Source organism: Gadus morhua, chromosome 9 (assembly GCF_902167405.1).
Source record: "Gadus morhua chromosome 9, gadMor3.0, whole genome shotgun sequence".
Classification (NCBI taxonomy): Eukaryota; Metazoa; Chordata; class Actinopteri; order Gadiformes; family Gadidae; genus Gadus; species Gadus morhua.
Genome location: NC_044056.1, coordinates 23,081,774 through 23,105,934, shown reverse-complemented (window position 1 = coordinate 23,105,934; position 24,161 = coordinate 23,081,774). Strand labels below are relative to the sequence as shown.

Genomic DNA, 24,161 nt, shown 5'->3' with positions numbered 1-24,161 from the left:
CGCTCAGCCATCTGTTCTGTGGTGCCAGGCTCAACAAAGCTACCGCAGAATGCGGAAAATAAAATATTTCAGTTGACCATCCACTTTATGTTTCAACATACAATTGATTTAATAAAACACCCAGTGACACGCAGCACATTTGAACTAGTTCTTTATTGTAGATTGTAAATTCTTGACAGGAGAACTAATTCGTAGCACAATGCAGTGTATAAAAATTAGAGAATAAATTGAAACAAACCCCCAACTTCACAACTTTTAATACATTGTTGTTTTTCTTTTCTCCATACAGTAAATATATGAAATAAGTATAACGACTCAAGCTTAGGAAGAAAAGAAATGCAAGGCACAGCTGTAGAGTGGAAGAAAATTATATATAAATCACAAAGAACAGTGAAAGAGGCATTAAGGCATCGACAGGCATTATTCAAGAATAGAATAAGGTATAAAAAGGCAAACTTTAGAAGATCAGCAATACACAAAGCTACCACCTCCCTGTGGCTCTCAGACAGGGGGACTCATGAAACGTTCTTTCATTTAAATTAAAAGTCTTGCATAACTTATGTACCTATAATATACATGATGAATATCCTTCATATAATGTTGAAACAGAGTTCACTATTTGACATGCTTTTTATTTATTTGTTGTGTAGTTATCGATCTACGTTCAAAAGTAAGCATCAGAAATGAAAGCATGGTCTAACTATATCCCACTACTATTGCATCCCAGCTGCCCCAATCAAACCAGGGATGCGATCACCTTGACACTAATGCTACAAAGCCCTATATATGTAGTGTGGGATTACACACATGTGTTTAGGCCACGTTTGTTCTTGTTTCATTAAGTGCTTTGTGCAAAACAATAGATCAAAAGCGAATGTATACTCATCACATCGACGGTGTGGCAATCTGATTCGTAGGCAAAAGAACAAAACAGCTAGGTGAGGACCGAAGCGCTTTGTATGGCCAAAGACAAACAGCCCTCCAACGATTGAGCGGGGCTGGCTTTCATTAGCCTTCCAGCTATTGGTCAACAGAAGCACATTAAAAATGGATCCCTTCGCTCCATCGCTCAAGTCTCTCATCTCCAGGAACACCTCTCAGTGTGAACAGTCAACAGGGTCGCGCCGGCCCACTGAACAGGTTAGAGCATCACACTGCTGGGAACAGTGGGTGGAGTAAGAGGGCAGAGGCAGAGGCGGGCCCGATCCATGGCAACTCCCCCCGCACAGGCTCACACTCAACACATAAGGTGGAGAGTCTGAGATGGGAGAGAGGGAGGGAGGGGGAGGGGAGGAGGGTGGATGGAGGGCCGGGAGGGAGGAGAGGGTGGGGGGGAGGAGGGAGGGAAGGATTGACAGGATGCATAGAAATACATAATAACATAATACTGTGATCCATCCTCGCTGGTTTCAAGTCACTGAGATAAGGCTTGTGTGGACACAACAAAGCAGGTAGCAAAGCAAGGCATAGAACTATACTCCCTCAACCCTCAGGAGGAAAAACAAGAACTGATAAACGAAAAGAAATTGCTCTCGCCCAATATGTCAATATCATTTCAACTGACCCCTTCGCTCTTTGGTTAGTGACAGTGGCACTTCATAGTGGCAAATAAATAGTGTGTGTTAAACAGCAGTGAACAAGCTGCCCTGGCTCTGACAGTGTCATACAGCATTTCATCTTTGATTCCCTTTGAGTTAAAAACAATTCTCAGCATCGGGACGCCGTCCCAAGTGTAACGTCAAGTATACTGAGGCTCTAGCCGGCAGCCAAATGCATGCAAACTGTGTTGCCCTCAGCCCATTGGCTGCACCTCTACCCCTAATCCTCCCCAACTACTGCACTCTTCTAGCTCTTAAAGTGAAGTTGTGGCCTTGTGAAACATGATAAAGTACAGGCACGACTAGCAGGGCTCTTTTAATCAACAGGGTGAGGGCGGGGTGGCGGTGTGGTGTGAGGAGACCACACACACACGCACACACACACACTTGTTTGCTAGAGGCACTCAGAGAGCACCTCGTGGGTGGGCAGCGAGGGGTAGATCATGGGGGGGCAGGTGCAGTCGTTGTAGGTGTTGCAGGTCAGCTGGTCCTTGAGCTTCTCCACCTCGTAGTTGTGGAGGTACTCCTGCACCAGGTAGCGCTCCCGCTTCACGCGCGCCTTCACCTCCGACGGGACGTCCGGGATCAGCCAGGCCACAAAGTACTTTACCAGGAAGACCACATGCTGAGGAGAGAGGGGTACAGTGACTGTGTCTGCTGGTTAGCCTGATGTAGACCACGCTCAGCTAGTTAGCCTGTTGTAAACCACACTGAGACGGTTAGCTGAGGGTTACCAGATTTCCTGAAACTAAAACCGGGACACTTTCCGCATGACCGTAGTACGTGTGCATGTAAGATCACAGACGCAGACATTAGGCTATATTTCAACACGTAGGACCAGTGGCGGCTGGTGATTCAATTTGTGGGTCGGGCGCAGTCAGGGATTTGATTTGGTAGATGTGATTTCCTGTTATTAAGGTGGATTTTGGGGATGGCCACTTTCTAAAAATGTGTTCAGATTCATAGCCTACATCCTGACTTGCAGAGCCTGGACAAGCTTCCACTGCACATACAGACCTGCTTTATTATTTAGGCCTATATACACATCTAAAAGTAAATATGAAAAGACAGTGAGGGAGTGTCGTGTGGGACTATATATTTTTATGAACTAGCCTGAAGTTTCAGAAAGTTTTGAACAGAGCAATGTAGTGTGTGTGTGTGTGTGTGTGTGTGTGTGTGTGTGTGTGTGTGTGTGTGTGTGTGTGTGTGTGTGTGTGTGTGTGAGAGACTTCAACCTCATAGAGTAGATTCAAACCCTCATAAACGTACACATATTTGTTTGAGTAGTGGATTTGCTCCAAAATCGATGTTTGCTGATAGCCTGCTGTTGTGGAATTGCAGAGAGGTGTCATAAAAATTGACCTGTTTAACAAGCCACGCCTTTAAGGTTGGAACGGTCATGCGGTTCCTCTCGTCGGTCCAAGTATCGTTCATTATGGAAAGATCCGCTCAACAAGAGCATTAGTGCCAGGCAGACACACGGCAAACTGACAAATAAGACATATGTTTTTGTACGGAATCTCCCTGCATCTGAAATGCGCAAATTTCTCCACCCAGCACTCGTCCATTGGTTTCCATGATCAATCCATTGTGCGACTGCGACCATCCCTGTTGCTTATGCCCTCACACATTGTTGAAATCATATGCTGGATGCTTTAATGTTTCTATGTCGTTTTTAGTTAATGATCGGGCTATACTAAGACCACGTTTGCTATGTAATCACGGACAAAAGGGGACATTTCTTAGTGGTTGGTGGAAACCGGGGCCGTGTTCCAATACCCGTACTGTCCATACTGCGTACTCACAATTTGAGTACACAGTACGTTCCAATTCAGATCCGGTGAAATGAAGTATACTTCAAGGACCCGGATGCCGTACTCAAAACGGGCTAATCGTGAAGTGTGGATTGAAGGACACTCCCCGTACTCAACGGCAGCCATCTTAGCTACGTAGCGGAAGAGGCGGAGCCAGGCTGGGCCAAAGTCGGCGCATTTTCCACATAGCCTGCATTAATAGTCATTTTTGAAGTTTTTATAGTTTTTATAGCTGCTAGGCGTAAAGAGTTCACCGTTCAAAGCGGGATGTTTATTGGGGGAGAGGAGCCACGGCGGCACGCTAATCTAAAAAATTAGCGTACTCAAGTGAGTACGGATAGTGCAGATAGTGTACTTCCTTTAAGTATACTCATGGAAGTACGGGTATTGGAACACGGCACGGGACATTTTTTGCGTCCCGACAGGCTTTGGTCGGGACTCGGGACAAGCAACTCAAAATCGGGACTGTCCCGGAAAAACTGGGAAGTCTGGTCATCCTACGTTAGCCTGGTGTAAATCACAGTCAGCTAGTTAGTCTAGTGAAAACCACGCTCAGCTGGTTAGCCTGGTGGTAACCAAGGTCTGTCAAGTTTTTGTGCGAGTTACATCCTTGTGAACCAGGTTGTTTGTTTCGCGCCGCTCATCCATTGGTCCAACATTTGCATGTATTTGCATCTTTGCATTGACTTTGTATGTATTCCCAACTCGCCTTCATTTTTGGTGTGAACGCACCTTTATGGACAGGGGAGTGAAGACAGAGAGGGAGGGGGGATGAAAGAGATGGAGTGACGAAGGCCTATTGCCTCTGCTCAGTGTTTACTGGGCGTAACATAGCTGTGTTGACCATAGTGTTGGAGGGAGAAGTGGTACCACGACCACTGTGTTCCCTGTGTACCGAGGGAGCCAGTGAAGGCCCGGGGTTACCTCCATGATGATGATGAAGGCCAGCTTGGCGGCCAGGATGTGCCAGAACTGCATGGTGTGCTTGTACTCCTGCCCGTGGCCGGGGGGGTAGCGGTAGTCTCGGTACCTGGAGACACACAACCAGCTGTGAGGGACCTGCAGCATTGGAGCCTAACACGCCCTCGTGTCACCGCTGTATCACTTATATTTCACCAGGAATCCTTTTATGCCTTTAATTTGTTCAATAAGCGCTTTGGTGCAGATGTTGTAACGGTTCATTCTAAAAATGTAAAACTTTGCTATCAATGAAGGGGAGAATGACTTACGCACACATACACGCATATATGCAATGCAATGTGTTTGCTTACACACATGAGCTCACCTGCACACACACACACACACACACACACACACACACACACACACACACACACACACACACACACACACACACACACACACACACACACACACACACACACACACACACGCACCCCCACCCCAACACCCACACCAACCCACACGAACATGCACACACATACACACACATATGCATCGCCATCCCCCCCCCACCCCGCCCACCTGCAGGTGGTGATGGAGCTGTTGAACCAGGCGGGGTTCTCCCCTGGCTCTGGCCGGCTTTCCGCGGGGATCTGGTCGATGCTGAAGATAGAGAGGCTGTCGTTGATGTAGCCCTTCATGCTCAGCTGCCCGTTGGTCTGGTAGGCGTACATGTACACCAGCCGAGGGATCATGTCCGAGGTGAAAGCCACGATGAACGCCTGAGGTGAGAGGGTGAGAGAAGAGCAGGCAGAGGGTGAAGGGTGAGCATCAGGATGAACCTGGGGACATGTCATCATAAGCTCCGGTCGAAGACCGGATGGACCAGGGTTAACCTTTCACCTGCTGGGGTCTTATTGGATGTCCTCAGATTCTTTGGTAATATTATGACAGCTGCATCGACAGCTTAGAGAACAACATCAGAGAATGACTGCTCACACTAACACCGAGCAGCAGATAGGTTACTCAGGGTATCTGCAGGTTTCAGCAAGTCAAATTTAAGACTTTTTAAGACCTTTTTAATACCACCTTGAATGAAATTTAAGACCTTAAACCCGCGATGGTGGGGGGGATCCCGCTGTATTACAACCCAAGCATAGCATGTGCGTCACTCAATGAGACTCATTCAAGTTTACTTTCTGTCTGTTTATTGAACATAAAGTGATACTCCAGGGCTCCAGACTAACTTTTTCCTTGGGTGCACTGGTGCGCCTACATTTTTAATTTGGGTGCACCAGCACGTATTCATGGTGCACCCAAGTTGTAAGTTGTTGAGAGGGGGGTGACAGCGTCTGGGCCCCCGGGCAGCTGCACCGGTTGCACCGTCGATATTTACGCCACTGATTAATAATATTTTCACCATTAAATAAATGCCTTCAGTAAGACCTGGGGGGTATACCATGAACCTCGTTGAACATACCCAGGCTTTCTTGGGAAAACCTGGCTCGACAGAGCCGCAACTCGCAATCACAGTTAAATGGTACCACGACGCTCACTTTAGATTCAATTAGTTGAATCAGGTTTTCCGCTTTAGGTTCAATGCGCGTTCACATAAAAAGGGGCGTTTCTCTCGTCATTTGACTCACCCTTATGCAAAATAAATCGCGCAAGAGCGGTGTATTTCATCCAAGGCGAGCAATGTATTATTATGAACTCCTACGAGGAATTCAAAGTTCAAATCACAGCCAAGGGAAACACGGTTCCCCATAATATGGCTAGGGTAGCGTGCTGGCAAAAATAGCCGACCGTGTTCATTCGTAAGTGAAAAGATTCTGCATATTGTCTAAAAAATATTATGTATCATCATCCCTTTTACCCCCATATATGTGGGGCCCCATGAATTACGAGCCCAAGTACCGGGAATGCACTCGATCTCTGACCCAATATCGGACGTGCACGTCAAGTTGCTTGCTTTTAGTGGCGTGGTTCAACGTCTCAAATATCAAAACAAAAGCCTTGTAGACGCTGCAGATTCGCTCGTTTCGGATGAAAGGCGCTGGTCCGAAGTGAGTTATATACGCCGTTTTGTCCCTTCCAGCAGTAAAGGTGCTCGCGATTTGAGAGTCAGGGAACATCAAACCGAAGAGATCTCCTATCCCCTCATTCGAGTTGTAGGACTGGTGCTTGACCACTGTGTTTAGAATCCACAACACCTCCGCTTTCAGTGTTGGTGTCGCACCAAATGCTACCCACAGGTCAGTGCTAGCAGCGCGGACCGTCTGCGGCGGTGGCGCCGGGGCAGAGATGCAAAACGTAGAAATGGCTGGGGTCTGTGTGTGGCTCCTGGCAGAGGTTTTATGTTTTTGGCTCTGCATATGGCTGACGACAGCCTTAATCCCCATGGTGCCGAGCTTGAATGTAGGCTACTTTTGCACGGAATGCATCTGGCCTGTTCTGGGTTGGCAACGGACGCTAGCCAACATCGGAAACGGACGTCTTCCAGCCAACTGACGTTGAACTTGCATTTACCCATTGTTGCAGACTAGCTAGCAAGCGCGCAGACATCCGTTTATATATGCAGCTAGCAAGAAAGTAGCCCCTCGTACATCTCCTTCCCGAAAAGTCCCGCGAGAAAAAAAAAAAATTAAATAACCCTGCCCCGACAAATTTAAGACCTCCGAGTTATAAATTTAAGACCAGCATATGACATTTTTGACGAATTTAAGACTTTTTAAGGCCTTAAATTTAGAAAAATGAATTTAAGACTTTTTAAGACTTTTAAGACCTCCGCGGACACCCTGTTACTACAGAGAGAGTCTCCTCACGTTGGTGACCACGGACAGGACCGCCACCCCGTTGAGGATCTCTTGCCATGCCCCGATGCTGTGGGCCTTGGACGCCACGGGCCTCCTGAACTGGGTGGTGAACTTCCACGCGTCCACGCGCACCTCAATGATGTTGTTGAACAACGCCAGCAGGGGGGCGAGTGGGAAGGAGGCCACAAACAGAGTGATGAACCCAAACTGGATCACTATGAGAGAGAGAGAGAGAGAGAGAGAGAGAGAGAGAGAGAGAGAGAGAGAGAGAGAGAGAGAGAGAGAGAGAGAGAGAGAGAGAGAGAGAGAGAGAGAGAGATTAGACAAGACAAAGTGGGGGTCTATGTTCAACCATATCGAACACTCCCTTCCTCTCTGTTCTGTACATCAACACACTACGACCCCTAGCGGGAGGGGCCGTGACGTGGCGGCTTGTGAACGCTCACCCATCTCCAGGTACTCATAGAACAGCCCCAGCTGGCCGAAGCCCTGCAGGTCGTGGTCCTGCTCCCAGCGGCAGTACAGGCTCTCCGGGTGGTTACGAGCCTTGCGGCTGCCCCACCAGTTCATCAGCCACCTGCAGGGCGACACACACCCATAGACGGATCCAACCCATGCCTTCCAGTGTCCGCCACTAGGGGGCGGTCTAGGCAGGGAGGGGATGCCTGCACACAGTGAGGGAGGATGTGGAGGACAGAGGCGGTACTTACGGGACCAGGGCTTCCTGGATGTTGCCCCACACCTGTTTCCCGGTCATCACGATAACGAGTTGTGTGGTCAGCTCGATCAGACAGCCACCTGGGTCGCACTGCAAACACACCGGGGGGCAGTACCGTTACAATACCTTGTGTGACGTGCAAAATGTAATAAGAGCCCAGAAAGAGAGACACAGAGACACAGAGAGTCATACAGACATAGATGGATACAGCAGACAGAAAGACAGATAGGCAGATAGACAGACAAACAGACAGGTAGATTAGATAGATACCTCTTCATTTCTCAGCTTGCCGAACATGTAGACATAATCTCCAGGGTGGCCCACAAACTTGCCCTTGAAGAAAGCCACGTAGAAGCAGGACGAGTAGTAGTTGACGAATTGGAAGAGGAACATCTTCACCGTTAGCTTGTTCTCGTACTCCAGGTGGGTCTTGGGGATCTCTGCGACGCACATCAAGACAACAGGTAAATGACCAGCGGCAGACTGCGACTCTGTCACTCCTGAACTACTGGAGAACCGCCCTTAAGCAGAAGCATTTCCCTTCACATCTTTCGCTCCGTCAATTACATTTCATTAAATCAAAGAGCTTTATTTTTGTACATGTACATGATGTACATTTTTATTGCCAGAGCACATAAAAAACTAAAACAAATTCCAAAATATGATAAAGAAAGTTAAGTTACATTAACATTGAGGGGACATTAACATTAACATCCAAAGCGACTTACAACCATACATTCACACATTAACACACCGACGGCGGAGAGAACCACGCAGGGCGACAGCCAGCTCGTCAGGAACAGTCAGGGTGAGGCTGGAGGACACCTCGACACTCAGCTAGGAGGTGCCGGGGATCTAAATAGCGACCTTCCGGTTACCAGCCAAGCCGCTCTACCTCCTGAGCTACTGCCGTCCCCGGTCTCAACGGGCCCCCTCACCCATGTCGGTGATCCAGATGGCCACCCGCTCGTACATGAGGTTGAGGATCATGATGATGACGAAGTTGATGCAGGAGGCGGTGACGGAGGTGGCGAGCTGCGGCGTGATGAGGGAGCCCACCATGTGCAGGTTGTTGGTGGGGCTGTCCTTCATGATGCTGGCGAAGGCCGCGTACACCGCCAGGCGGTAGGCGATCACCCCGATGATGCAGGCGATGATGAGCGAGATCTGGGGAGCGGCGGGGGGGTGGGAGGTGGACGGGGACGGGGGAGACGTGAGGAACTCAGTAGCTCTGTGGCGCAGTAGAAGAGCATCAGTGGGAGGCCGGCTCTTCTTTGGTGTTATCATATGTGCTGCATGCATGTGTCACATGCACACATACACACACGCACACTGGTTTAATGCCAACTGGAACACATTAGATTACGGTCATGCGGTCAGAAACCACACAAACTCCCTGAGCACCAATTCATACATCTGTTAATCTAGTTTTAACATACTGTATGTTAATATGATATTTCAATATTTTAAATTCTAATAGTCACAGGGACCATAGTGCACTGTGATGGGGATAACGATGTTTGTTCACATCATAGATTCATTGAATCACTGTATATCGTAAAAACATATTTGGTGGCTGATACTGAAAAGCTATTCTTGAAATGACATGAAAGGTGATAGAGACACATGCTCACCCAGAACAGGACGGTGGCTCCAGACAGGCACGTGCGAGCACATTTGCTTGTTACGGGTAAGTAGGGCTCCATCTCCTACAGAGCGACCAAGCAAAGCATGGAGAAGTTATGAGCCATTGCACTGGTTGTTATGCTGAAAAGAGAGCACAGGTTTAGAAACCAGAGCTTCACCCCGGAGGCAGAGCAGGGTTCAGCCCTGATCCGAGATCGGGAAGAGGTTTGCTCCTGCAGGGTCAATAGGTCACTGCGGGGCAAAGAGCCTGCTGGGGCATTCCAAATATGAGTATTTTCCAGAATGCTCTACTTCAGGGCCGGCTGGGGCACTCTGACTCTGAAGTATTTTCCAGAACGCTCTTCTTTAGGTTATTATACTTTCTCCACACAAGCGTTGGTGCACTGCGGCGCAAGGCCCGACGTTCAGGACCAGAGCATTCAGGGGGTGCTGATCCTGCCTTACCCACAAGAGAATGCTGGCCCAGCAGAGCAGCATCTGGCCCACTAGATCAGCAGTGGTCCGCTCTAGAACTAACTCCATCTCCTAGAGCGGGGGGGGGGGGGGGGGGATATGGTCCCATACCCCTTTATAATTGCTCATTTAAAAATAATTGATGCATAGTCTATAAGGTATTTCATTTTAAGAAATTATATAATAAATCCAACATCCATGATTGAGGCTCCTTTGAGGCCGGTGAATGAACTATACAGAAAACTGAAATCCTCCAGGACGCTGATTAAACAAATCAGTACTGAAGAGTCGGCCTGGATCCTCCCCTCTAGAACTCCAGACCCCAACGACCAGCGCAGAGGAGGACGTGACAAAAGGTTCAGCGCGGAGCGCGGTCTGGGTCATGGTAACCATGGGAACACAAGCACCTGCGTGATGTGGTTGAGGCGCTTGTTGGTGCACTTGGTCTCGTACTCCGGTCTGAGCTGGAGCTGCTGCTGCTCCTCCTCAAAGTCCACCAGGTCCCACTCGTACTCCAGCCGGGCCTGACGCCGCTTCCAGAACTCCAGGAACAGAGTGACTGCAGGGGGCCAACGGGGGCAGACCGCAAGACCAGTTACTTGGGCCGCTTATCACATTGTCAAATATAATCAACTATTAAGGTTCTATTATTTATATAAATATAATTGTAGTCGTTTTTTATGTTTGCAGCTGCTCAACACGTGTAACGCCTTCATATCCCCAAGGGGATGAAAACTGTATACATTCATCTAGTTGGCCAACGTAAAAAGGTAGGACTTCCACAGCAAAATTCTGGCCCGCGTAAAAAGTATGCCTTTGAATTAATACATTTTACTATTATTACTGTACTCTGGTTGTGAGTTCTTTTGAGGTTAAGTAATCGAAATACCTGCTGTTACAAGCCACAAAAAGGGTTGGGCTATGACGGTACAATTTAATCGTTTTCATTGCCTGACCACTGGGTGGCGCTGTTTAGCTATAGAACGCTGCCTCACGAGTGACTACTCACCCCAGATCCCCATGAATATGGCAAAGAACACCGTCCCTACGTTGTCAAATAGGTGCGATTGCTGAAAGAGAAGCACATTAGAGTAATGATTATTGAAAGTCAAAGAGTGTTTAAAGAGAGGAACATTATGTTGGTGTATCAATAGGACTGTGACTCACCCAGGAGGAACTACATGTCGAGTTGAGCTTCCAGTATCCACACTTCTTGTCGCACAGCGGACACATAATAATCTGGCCTCCGATGTTTTCATCACATATCTCTTTACTGCATAGGAAATAGTAACAAAGGTGAAATTATACACTACCGTTCAAAAGTTTGGGGTCACTAAGAAATGAACGTGTTAAAAGGCTAATTGATGATTAGAAAACCCTTGTGCAACTATGTTAACACAGCTGAAATCTGTTGTATAAAAGTGTGAGTTTTCATGGAAAACATGAAATTGTCTGGGTGACCGCAAAGGTTTGAAGGGCAGTGTATATATATACATAATGTACATTTTTATCATATTGTTTTACAAAAATATGAAAACAAGGCAGTGTTTTAAAGATAGACACGATCACATAGCACAGTCTTGCACTGCTGAAGCTTCGTAGCTGAGGGGTGAACATGGATCTCCAGGGGACGGACCTCCACTCGTTCTCCTCATAGGTCATCAGGCCGTACAGGAAGCAGATGAGCCCAACCACCGCCGCGAAGGACAGCATCTCCGTGTAGAAGCCCAGCCAGGCGAAGTAGATCCCGATCTTCTCTCCATAATACTTCCTGTGAGCAGCGGAGAGCAATACAATTAGTGGTGTTGGTTCATACATAATATTAATAACACCAATGATTGTGTGTAAATACCGTTTATTTACTTCAACCGCATCTTGGCAAATAAAATGTAATCCAAAACCACCGTAAACAGCAATGCTAAAATGTGCATCAAAATAATGAGTGAGTTTAAGTATTATGGAAAGTGTATATCCAACCCAATGAACAATGGCCATAAGGACATGAACAACAGGACACAGGTACGAGTGAGTGTTGTTGGGCATCTACCGGATGAGGTTGAGGGGCTGCTCCTTGAAGAAGCACAGGAACGTGGCCCAGTGCTTGTAGAGGCTGAAGCGCTCACTTTCACAGTTAGGATCCCTCGACTTCTTATAGTATCTGGACTGCACAGAGGTCACAACATCATCGCCATCATCATCATCATCATCATCATCATCATCGCCATCATCATCATCCTCATCGTCATCATCATCATCATCACTATCATCATCATCCGCATCGTCATCCGAACACAGCATTCAGGGCATGGATTCTGCAGATGATATTGGTTGTCGGCGTTGTAACGGGCTTACGTCGTGCAGAGGGAAGGCCGAGGAGTAGGTCCCGTTGCTGAGCAGCCGCTTGATGCCCTTCTTCTGCTTGTCCTCTGTGGTGTAGGGGCAACGGGCCAGGATGTAGAAGACCTGGGGGAGGAGGAGGAGGGGGAGGAGGAGGGGGGGAGGGAGGAAAAGGAGGAGGAGGGGGAAGGTGAGGAGGAGGAGGGGGAAGAGGAGGGGGGAGGAAGAGGAGGAAGGGGGGGGGGAGGGAGAGGTTGGGGGAGGAGGAGGGAGAAGGTGAGGAGGAGGAGGGGGAGGAGGGGGAGGAGGGGGAGGGGGAAGAGGAGGAAGGGGGGGGAGGGAGAGGTTGGGGGAGGAGGAGGGAGAAGGTGAGGAGGAGGAGGGGGAGGAGGAGGGGGAGGAGGGGGAGGAGGGGGAGGGGGAAGAGGAGGAGGAGGAGGAGTTGTTGGTATGAGGGAAAGGATGTCGAATTCATACGGTCAATTGTTCTCCAAGGACAATTTCGGATCAACTATAGTCTTTGGGATGAACTAGTAAGGCCAGTAAGGCCAAGTATTCATGATATTTTCTAGTTTAAATATGAATTCCCAAAACATTTTGTTTCCAGTTAACTCTCCTATTATGTTCAAATAAACATACAGCTGTGATGTTTGGGATCAATTTGACCCCAGCAATTTAAACATGCAGAAAATTGTAACTGAAAGTCTTAACCAAGTTTCTCTCTCAGCTTCATTCAGCCTTTCTACTGACCATCATAATAGCCCATTGAATAATACATGACTGCCCCCAACCTCCCCTTATGCATAAAGTATTAATTGTATTTGACTTTTGTGAAATATGCAAATCACTGTACAATATCATTCTTTGACCTAAAATGAAAAACATATTATGTTTTGTTGTTGCTAGGGCTTTATGTTGATATTCAAATATTATTATATTTTATTATTATATTTTATTATTATATTAATATTATATGGTTAAAATGCAGATTGTCTTGTATATGACTGCTGCTAGCATATCTGGTGAGGCCTGGAACCATTTAGATGCAGTCAGTTGACCCTGTCTTGTAACTGGGGATCACACACACACACACACACACACACACACACACACACACACACACACACACACACACACACACACACACACACACACACACACACACACACACACACACACACACACACACACACACACACACACACACACAGAAATGAACCTGTAGGAGCCCTTGGTATCATCCAACACAACAAAAACTAGATAGGAATTAGGGTATGCTAGGGGTGCTAGCGGTCAACAGCAGCACCGATGTGTACAAAATGTGTACAGGACTATTTCTTATTTTCCTGTTTGCCATGTTTACCCCATAGATTTAGGAAAAGTCATAAAAAATCAAGCTGAAAAAAGTAATTTGTTCTACAAAACTATTATTATTATATTATAATTGTATAAAAAGTGGTTTTATTAATATGACCAAACTAGTTGAGCGGCAGTGGATATCCCTGTCTCCAGGACCACAGAGTGGACCGGGGGTCAGACGGGGGAGGGGCGCTCACTATTCTGTTGCGGGTCGATGGGGAGAAGAAGGTGTCCTTGTCGTCGATGAGGAAGAAGTCGGCCTTATCCTTGTCGAAGGGCGCGGTGAAGTAGTCGGGCTCAGGGTGCATGACGAGGTCGGGCAGGCGGAACGGCGTGGACAGCCAGTTCATAGGGATCTGGCTGTGGTCCGGGATGTCGTTGGCCTTGAAGGGAACCTTGATCTTTAGCACATCGGCATAGGTGGCCAGCACCTCCCAGGGAGCGTGGATCTTCAGGAAGAAGGTCTTCCCGTCGTCCGACTCCTGGGAGAGAGAGAGAGAGAGAGAGAGAGAGAGAGAGAGAGAGAGAGAGAGAGAGAGAGAGAGAGAGAGAGAGAGAGAGAGAGAGAGAGAGAGAGAGAGAGAGAGAGAGAGGAAGGAGGAGGTACAGCAGTTGGATCATGTGCACAGGGCTTTGTAGAGTAAATGATGATTCACTGATTATCATTCATTGTTAGATGATCTTTAATCAACCCACAGGTGTTTAGTTCAGCTACAGTTCATAAAGTAGCAAGAGCTAAATCAGGTCAAGCTGTCCTCCCCATCCAACACAATGTGTTGGTTTAAAGGTCCCATGGCATGCTACTTTATGGATGCTTTTATATAGGTGTTAGTGGGTCCCTAATACAGAACTTGAAGACGGTCAAGAAATTCAGCCGTGCTGCAGAATTACAGCCACTACGAGCCAGTCACACAATGAGCTTTCCCAAAGCTGTGTGCGCCTCCGGATCAAAAAGATAATCCCTTTCTCCTCCATGTTGCAGTTCAATCTGGACTTCAGGGTGTCAAAGCCAAAGTTCCTTTCCCCCAATTCCTTCTCAACCATGGCCGAGACAACCCCCACTACGAGTCTCGTTTTGGAAGTACCAGAGACCTCAGAGAATCCGACGCAGTCTAGTCTTTTCACCATGCGCCATAACACTAACAGCAGAAGGTTGGTGTTATCCAAATAATAAAGAAGTGTACAACACTTTCGTTACAGTGTGTGTATTCACACACACACACATGTGGCTCTCGTACTGTCGTAGCTCATTGTCGGGCCAAATTCTCTGGGCGGGCAAAGCAGAGAAAGGGGTAACCTGGCCCCTTTTGACAACATATGGGGCCAAATTCCAAATCTGCGCGTCTGACCTTTAATTTTTTCAAAGCCGGAGCAGGATACGTGCTAGATTTACACCATTGATTTACACCATTACGCCATTTCTAGCCACTGCGGGACCATAGGCAGGCTAGGGGAACTCATATTAATGTTAGAAAACCCTAAAGAAATCTGTCTTAAAGAAAACCATGAAGTGATTTTCATGACATGGGACCTTTAAGAGGTTGTCCAGGGGTGTACAGTTTGTGTTTTGTACCATCCCATAAGAAGGCAACAGCTAGTATTTTAATACAAACAGAGAAACCAGAACAACAACGTCCTAGGAATGCGCATTCCAATGAGAATGCGCATTCCAATGAGAAGACACAACAGTACAGGGGAGCTCCTCACCGATTTGTCCTCAGTCTCCAGCTCAAGGCCAGCCTTCTGCAGGTTGGCCTCATACTCCCTTCTCCTTTCCTGCAGAGGAATAAACATACACATATTGTTGAAAAATCCAGACTGTTTCTGCCAACAAAGCACTGGGACTCATGCTGCAAGCCTATGAGGTGAGCATCTCCTGTGGAAACAGTGAGTTGTGGAGCGAGAGACTGTCTGTGGATGTGGTAAGTGTGTGTCTGAAGGAATCAACAAGAGCTGCCTGGTGGCTGAGGCCCACCATGCAGCTCTGGCACCTGGGTGAGAGGATCTCTGGGTGTGGAGAGCTGTGGCCAAGGGGAGGGCAGCGGGGCCAATACAACAGAGCTATACAAACAGTGTTCATTTACAACCCCAAACCCAGACATAGCCTGAGGCCGTTCTATTACACCTACTGAAATAACTGGAAGAGATTATTAATGAACATTATTAACGTTCATTATTAAAGTGCATTTCCATTCCTCACCTGCTTCCTTTCTCCATCTTTATCGTCCACGTACGACAGGATGAAGTCAATCCTCCGCACTCCGTCCCGGAAGAACACAGAGTCTTTACTCTGCGTGCTCTTATCAATCTAGGAGATGGAAAAACAGACCAGGCGACAACATCAGCGTCAACCCATAAAAAGATGATTACCCTTGCTCTCAAGATGGCCCTCAAATCAAATGAACACGGCACTCAAACCACGCCATTCTCCTGCCATCGGCTGATAGCACAACACATGCGACGGGGGCCATGATACGTACCATAAAACATTGTTGTTAGGGAACATATCCTGCACAAACACACATGAACTGATGTGTTGAGGTCAGGACATTGGTTTCACTGTAAGTATTCAAACTGTATTCCATGCGATGCAAATGCTTTAATCCGAGGACAGCCCAGGGCCATTTTGCTTTGACAAAGCTCAAGCTAATTTAAATACGCCACACTACCAGGCTGACATCTCAGCAGTGGCAACCAGAGAGATGGTGTTCATTGCAGGGAGTACGAGGCACAGGATGAAGCTAGGTGGGCAGCGTGTGATAGATAAGGGAGCAGGGAACCATAACAAGGGGATGGGCACACGTCGTGATGACGTCATGGACTCCCACCTACACTCAATTACTAAAAGCACCCGACAGGGCGCATCCAACTCCCACTCCCACCTCTTTCTGCTCGGCTCGCTTTCCACCACTATCTGGAATCAATGTTGTTGTTTACACAAAGACATTTGAATTGTCCGCCCCCCCCCTCTCCTCGCCATGTGCCTCTCCAGCCAGGCCGACCCCATGCGGTGGGAGCACGTCTAGCAAAGGAGTGTTTTCAGGGAACAACGGAGAGCAGAAGAGGCGACCGTCTGGGGCCACTGGCCGGTACAGCTGTTCTGCCAAGGACTAAAAATAACGACTGCAACGTGGACAGGAATGCCTTCGCTGGCTACAGTGGCTAACTAGACCGGAATGCAGCCCTAGAATGATCTTTGAGATGGCCAGAGACTAAGGCTCCAGCCTTACTGGGTGTAAGCACTCACAATGAGTAAGGCTTTACTCTATGCAGAGGGGGAAGGGGAAGGATAAAGAAGAGCACATTACCTCCATCGCCAACTCCCTCTGTGTGTGTGAGTGTGTGTGACAGCGCGTCTGCAGAGTGGCCGGATACCTATTGCCTCGCTCTCTCTCTCCAGGGAGTTTGGTCAAGCCCTTCTCCTCTGCCCTCTCTCCCTCTCCCTCTCACTCTCTCTTTCTCTTCATCTCCTAGCTCGACACGCTCCATCCATTCCTCTGACATCCCTCATTTGCTTAGCAATCTGGTTAAGAAGAGAGAGAGAGTTAAGGTAGAGAGGGAGAGAGAGACTCACAAATAAATAAACGAGAGACAGAGAGGGAGAGAGGGGTGAGCATCTAGAGATGACATCAGCATACTGCTAGCATAGCCCCTGCCAACCTTAGCCAATTCACGAGCTCATTCTCCCCCCAGGGAATATTATATCTCCATGCAACCTGAGATCCAAATCAGATAACCTATAAATTGTGACAGAATCAAATACCTCTCTCTGTTGTGTCCTCAGTACAGCACGAGAGACAAGTGAATAAGCAAAACTACGGATGAAGATGATAAGGAAGGGACTCAGGAACATGGAAACAGATCATTTACTGATCACTGATAACTTTAAAAAAAGAAATCACTGCATAAACCTTTGAGTAAATCTAAAACCACTCCGACCCAGCCCTCCCAGCCTGCATGTTCCATACAGTACGCTTTAAGAGTCACCAAGAAGCAGCTTACAATTATGTTCTGAATCCGACAGCTCCCACTCCGCCCATGTTTAACGGGAAAGGGGGTCTTTGAGCAGACGCGTGTGGCCTCTTTATACATCCCTGGTCCCAAATCATACCAGGCCTCTAACTACAGAAAGAGAGCTAAAAGTGTCCCCCAGAACACCGGGAGCCATGTTGAACATGGCATGGTAGCTGCTGTCTCCTACTGGGCCCTCGCCCCGGCCTCTCTCTAATTTAGGGTAATTATAGCTCTCCCTTACGGGATCCCTGCAGCTCCTGGGACCTGCCCCGGCCCCGCGAGGTGCGGCCCGCGCAGGCCAGGGACGTCCGTACATCAATCAGCTAACCCCAAAGTAGTGGGTGTGTATTGGGCGATGTACATGAACATCTCTCATCTAGTTTGAGGGGTTCACAACCGAGAACGAGATGAGGGGATGGGGGTGAGAGGAGAGCTGGGGCGGGGTGGAGATCAAAGAGGAACGCTGATTTGAGGATGTTATTTTGGGGTCGGCGAAGGGAAAGGAGGAAGACGTACAGGAAGCCACGCCCTAGAGGAGGGTGGCTGACAGTTCACATGGACGATAAGCCAGGGTTCACTTTCTGAAACACGACCGATGTAATGGGGATTGGCTTGTTCAGCTTTCAAGTAAATGCATCCCCTTTCTGAAGCATTTGACCAAACATTTTGAAACATGAAATGTTTCCCTTTACTTTACATTTATTAACATTTCTCATCCAACTCTCATGATTAGCTTGAATGAGCTAAAAAAGCAGAGCCATAAACGACTCGACCTACTGGTCTGTGACCCAGTCGGCTGGCAGTCATTTGGCATTCTTAGGCGTTTTTTGGGACCTAAATTAGAAGCTTTAAATGACGAAATAACCAGGCTTTTATTTAGAAAACCTTCAAAGTCAAAATGCGTGTTCATTTAACGACAGTCCAAGTTCAGCCGAAGGCTACATGCCTCCTTCCCACATGTTAAGACTGCATTTACACAGAAGCATGCACACACACAACCACTGCACAGTTACAGCCGTGACTTCCACAATAGTTTGTGTTTGCCGGTCCTCATCCAATTATATTTTACACCTCTGGTGTTCGCCTCCTGCTCAGTCACAGAGACACGATCGCAGGTGAGAACCAAGCAAGCTGCTTTCCATTCTAATGCAACACCTTCTGTATCTCATGCCCACATGTTTCCACTAACCAGAGAAAACAACATGCTTATGCTAACACTTGACGAACGTGTGTGTCGTTTTTGTAATAAAGTAATCCTCCAACAGAATTGGAAAAATATCTCTCTAGATCTTTCCTTTAATTTGGCTTCTACATAAATCAGAGGCTGTCAGACAGGGGGGCAGGCATATGCACAGCAGTAGCTAACACCACACCACAGGCCTGGTTTACCCTGCCGTACCCGTGCGCGAAACTTGAGGAAAAGTGCCCGCTTTCTCCAGCTCTGCAGAAGAAACAGTAAGGGACAGTGAGGGAGTATGCCCTACCCACCCACACAGTGGCCCACCGCATCCAGTCCCACATTCATCCAGACTCTGGGAAAACTCTTGTCGCAGACAAATACACGTACACAAGGACAAAACAAGCGACAAGGCCGGGGCCGTGTCACCACGTTAATAAACTTCACCCACACGACCGCTGGCTTCTAGCGGCAACGTTAAGAGACGAAGCCCAGACAGCGGTTAACCCGATGACGCCCCACTGCATTTGTGTACAGTTTACAGAACCAACATATGGTGACAAGAACCAAAGGGGGACAAGGGACTAAGGACTATGGATGACACACCGACCGGTGAGACACAGACAGGCCACACAGCGCATGCCCGTGCATGCGCCTTACCCCCGTCAGGGTGTTGATGCGCTCCAGGCTGAGGGGCTGGGCCTGGGGGCTGTCGCTGTGGTCTGAGGGGGCCAGGGAGAACTGGCTGCCGTTCAGGGACTCACACGACTCCACACACACAGCAGGGAGCTTATTTGTTTGAGGCACCAGGAGAGCAGAAGAGGACAGGGTTATTGTTCATGGGGGAGACCCTAGGGACAGTTGGGAGGTTGTTTCCCGTGTTGTTTCCTGTTGCGTAGCAGTTGGACTGAGCGGAACCAGCCTGGGATTCAAGAGCCTTCAACAATAGTATGTAGAAAGCGATGTCACGTTCATGAAGTTAGCAGTGGAGGGATACGTTGGATATGTGGGATATAAACACACTTCTTGTCAGCCTGATTCATTCTGCCCAATGACAGCAGTTTGACTGAGAGCTTCCTGCCATTGGACATCCAAAAATATAATCCTGGTTGCTAAGAAACAAGGGAAGATAGTGAGGACCAAAACAGGAAGCTCTTGTCTTGGGTAGTGATTGTACTTTCGGCGAACAGCTTAGGAAGAGGTCAGTCACTGGAAATCGGAAATTCAAAGTCCACATTTATGTGGTGTTCCTGGAATCAAAACTTTTTGTCTGCACGATATTGGTGATTCCTGATGCAATTTACAAATTGAATCTACAACTAACTTTTACTGAAAGTAGAAGCACTCAAAGTGAAGACAATGTCTTAAAGTATGATTCATACATTGCTCTATTAATCAGCGGAGGGGACGTTTATTTTTTGGCATCATGTGACTTTGTCAATGTAAGGGCCTGTGGTTGTGTGTAGTTACCCCTTGTTGCCCCAGCTGGGAGGATCCTGAGGCAGATGTGTAGGGGTTGTGGGGGCCATTGCTCTCATCTGCAAGACAAACACATGCATTATGAATGACTCATCTGAATAAGATAATAAACATTTTAAAGGCAAGGGGGACAAACTATTCAAGCCAAACTAGATATGAAAACTAGGACACATCCATGAAACAAACAAAGGTTGTCTTCAGCAAATGCAAATCAACAGCTGCCAGGGATCAAAGATAAGACCAGTGTTGACATGTGACCAAATGGTGCCGTCTATCACTAGGGTTAGATAATTTAGCCTTAGACAACCTAAGAAAGAGTCACTCGCGCAAGTAAAGTAGTAGTAGTAGTAGTAGTAAAGAAGTAAAGTAAAGCCTTCGACAACTTAAAAAAGACTCACTAGGGTTAGCCTTAGAAAACTTAAGAAAGAGGCCCTAGGGTAAGATAACTCAGCCTAAGACAACTTAAGAAAGAGAGTTTGATGAGAAAAACTATCACAAGACATTATTAAAAGGCTGGAAAATATATATAAAAAAAAACGACTCCTTCTAATTTCAACATTTACCATTGAAATCTGAGCGACCATTCAAATTGACCATAATAAAAGTGTGGAGTTGCTTAAGTAGAATGCCCCACAATACATTCAGGGAACAAGGCTGTCAAGTTGTCCGTCATAGCATCAACAAACGACCGGGACGCACAAAGGGAGATCAAACATGCCAGCCTCACACCATACAATTCCACTGGGCCAGACTATAGTCGCTTAACATGTGCTTTTACATAGAGCAGCAGTGGCTCTAATTAATGACCAGTGTAAGGCAGCAAAGAGCATATTTACACTGCAGTGTAAGGCAGCAGAGAGCATATTTACACTGCTACCAAAAAAACATATTGACCGTGCAAAACACAGTGGAAACAAAAGCAGATCATTTCTTTATTCAAAACGAATAATGGCTTCCTTTAAGTGTTTCCTGCAATATACAGGCAAAGCACAACCTTGATAAACACAATGCTGAATACATAGAGCAGATGTATAGTACAAGTACCATATAGCATTGCATGCTTTGGAGTCATATTCAAAACATAAATATGAAATATGATATGAATGAATAAATAATGTACCCAGTTACAGTGGCACCATAAGGATTGGACCCCAACATGTGGCAATAGCCTAGCACAGTAAGTGAGAAAGCTTCTTGTGTGAGTAGATTAGTGAAGTTGATGAGGAGCGGGCCCGCAGTAAGACTTTGGTCACAGATACAGAAGAGCCTTTGTCCACAGGGACGGCAGCTGATCAATCTGCAGAAGGCCATAGGGCCAGGTGGGATTCCCGTTGTCCGTAGCAACCCAACAGATTTGAGCATAAGAAAAACAGCTGATGACCGATGGTTCGCGTGCTACATCACACTGCTTTTGTTTTGCAGGTAGCCCTGAGTTTTACAGCCTGACTTGAGCTAGTTAAATAGGGATCGATTCGGGCGTCGAGTTGTCTCAGGTTTCACTTAGCACTGCCTTCCTGTGACAGGAAGCGAAAGTACAGAGGACGATTATGATGGGAAGTTAAAGGGGATAAATAAAGGGGCGAATAGATACGGACGGATAGCATCATAATAGTGCTTATGATTTAAACTTTTTTCAAATAAAGTATAAACAAACATCTTTGTATGGCAGTGAATGGTCAATGAGAGGGAGAGATACACATTTACTGTAGTTTGAGAGGTGTGGTGTGTCTGAATCTCAGTTTGAATTAGTTTAGACTAAAAGCCCAACTCAAAGCTAAGCTAAACGCTGTATTACCTCATTACCTATGTCCCACAGCGCCTGCCTGCTTTTCAGTCTGTTGGACTGAAATCTGTTTTGTTAAAACCGATTCCCTTTATATAAAATAGGCTATTCCTAGGGCTTGAATTTGTATTTTCTTTTCACTGTTTTAATTTGAAAGATAATTTAATAAGATAAAAGCTGTTTGCTGGAGAAGCCAGTGGCGCTTAGACTACTTTCCAGTCGATCCATATAAGGCAGCGGTAGCTTTGTGTTCTGATTCCGCCTCTCTGAGCCTGACGACGGGTTGCTGGAGCCCCCCGGAGCCCCCTCCACTGACCGGGGTTTTCCACTTGAGTCCCGCAACATGTGACTCAGAAAAGCCTTGGCTTCCAATATAGGCCTATCTATTATATATTTAACGCGCAAATCTTCCTTAGGGAAAAGTATAGAAGTGGGCTATTGATACAACAATAATTCAACTGTAAGCCTTAACTTATAAGGCTACCGGAGGCGACTAATGAGCCAACCAGTTGGGCTATTTTAACTATCGCTTTTTATAGGCATATTTGCTGAATTATTGAAGCAAGCAACATAGAGAGTATTTCTAAAATGCCAACTCACCGTTAAAAGAATCGGAGGGACTCATCTCAATTAAACTTTGGTCACCCGTCCTCCCCGTTATTCGGTTCATGGTGCGGAGACGCCAAGGTGACGCGCGGCGCGCTGGAGGCTCTTGGTCAGCCTGGTTTCTCTCCTCAACCTCCCAACACCTCCACAGGGGGTAGAAAAGTCCCAAAGTAATTCGTGTCTTCCAAGGACACGATGGGGTGCAAATATCACGGTCACTTGGCAACACTCCTCCCGAGTACCCTAGCGTTCACTATACGCTCCACCACCGTGCCAGTGACGCCCAGTGCTCCGGACTGCACCACTCTCCTTCGTCACTGAGGGGCGGAGAACACACAGCCTTCGTTACATCTTGAGATGTAAGGGTTCCAGGTTCCAAGTTCCATTTGTGGTTTTGTTTTGTCACAATATATCATAATATTTTAACAATTTAAAATGTTATTTAGTTGCATATTTTATATTTTTAAAGACGATTAGCTAAGCAGTATTTATTTGTAATATCAGTCTACAGTATAAATCCATATTTTTGAGCTGTAGCAAATACTTGTGAGTCAATCCATGCAACATTTCAACATTTCTGAAAATGTTGTGCTATAATTTATGATGTATTTCTGCCCTTCTTGGATGATAGGGAGCAGGGACAGTGTTTATTGATCAGGCATGAGACAGATATTCTGAGGTGGAGCTTGGATTCGCTCCTGCTCTCAGGTGGAGTGATGCTCTGGTTGGTGGTCTTAGGCTGGGGTGGGGAGTGCAGTGAACTGGAAGCAGGTGTTTTTTTCAGGTGCATTGCTCAAGGGACCGCGTAGGAGCGGGACGTAGGAGAGTTCTGCACAACTTCTCCCCCCGTCCAAATCATCCTTGGATGAGGATGTAGGAGAGTTCTGCACAACTACTCCCCCCTCCAAATTTGACCAACCGGTTGAGATTCGAACTAGCCACCCTCCGGTTACCCGATCCAACTCCTTAACCAATAGGCCACAGATACCCCCATGCCCTGTGAGTACCTGAACAGAACCATGCCAGGTCTGTTCTAGGTGGAAATGTCCTCAACTGCCACTGTCAGCTGGCTCACACGAGACTCAGGGGGGGTCTTGGTTTACTGTATTACCTTTCCTTCACATTTTCCAACCACCTCTTTCCTGCCCATCGTCTCAGCCGGGATATATTTAGTGTCCCAGGCAGCGAGTGCCTCCTGTTTCCCTCAAGTGGTTTACGTAGTCAGGCCCTGGTTGTAATTACGTATCTCTCTTCACGGGGTGTGGCGCAGGGCAGAAATACAGCTGCTCATTTCTCTTGACCGCGTTTGCTTGTGCAGCCTTATATTACATGCCAGGCTTCTGGGCATGTGGGCCTGTAGGTGTGCACTGCCGTGGGGGAGTCTGTGAGGGGAGCGGAGACATGGCTAATAACAAGGTGGAACACAAGCAGCACCCATGTGCTTTCCCTACTTACAT

General features: G+C 47.3%; 1 protein-coding gene across 2 annotated transcripts; it reads right to left on the bottom strand.

Moving 5' to 3' along the window:
- Nucleotides 1-134: 134 nt before the first annotated feature.
- ano5a (anoctamin 5a) lies at nucleotides 135-23,009 on the bottom strand. Of its 2 annotated transcripts, XM_030365510.1 has the most exons (22): nucleotides 22,699-23,005; nucleotides 20,307-20,374; nucleotides 19,497-19,625; nucleotides 19,059-19,100; nucleotides 15,846-15,953; nucleotides 15,353-15,421; nucleotides 13,843-14,127; nucleotides 12,302-12,412; nucleotides 11,997-12,112; nucleotides 11,586-11,720; nucleotides 11,117-11,222; nucleotides 10,959-11,019; nucleotides 10,357-10,508; nucleotides 9,484-9,558; nucleotides 8,788-9,016; nucleotides 8,120-8,289; nucleotides 7,842-7,939; nucleotides 7,578-7,708; nucleotides 7,141-7,346; nucleotides 4,898-5,097; nucleotides 4,337-4,442; nucleotides 135-2,223 (listed from the first exon to the last, which is right to left on the bottom strand). In XM_030365510.1, exons 1-22 carry the CDS (start codon nucleotides 22,766-22,768, stop codon nucleotides 1,993-1,995), a joined length of 2,898 nt encoding a protein of 965 aa, XP_030221370.1. In that variant the 5' UTR covers nucleotides 22,769-23,005; the 3' UTR covers nucleotides 135-1,992. The 2 variants fall into 2 exon arrangements, with proteins under 2 accessions (XP_030221370.1, XP_030221372.1); XM_030365512.1 differs by lacking the exons at nucleotides 19,059-19,100; nucleotides 19,497-19,625 and having other exon boundaries at nucleotides 22,699-23,009.
- Nucleotides 23,010-24,161: the final 1,152 nt, after the last annotated feature.

What these genes read in the sequence shown, in the direction of transcription:
- ano5a (XM_030365510.1), bottom strand. Translation starts at nt 22,768, where the DNA reads ATGAACCGAATAACGGGGAGGACGGGTGACCAAAGTTTAATTGAGATG. An exon ending in CATCGACCCGCAACAGAATA is followed by an intron (nt 12,413 to 13,842) that starts GTGAGCGCCCCT and finishes CTCCTCCCCCAG; the next exon opens with GTCTTCTACATCCTGGCCCG. An exon ending in CGACATGTAGTTCCTCCTGG is followed by an intron (nt 11,020 to 11,116) that starts GTGAGTCACAGT and finishes CTTCTCTTTCAG; the next exon opens with CAATCGCACCTATTTGACAA.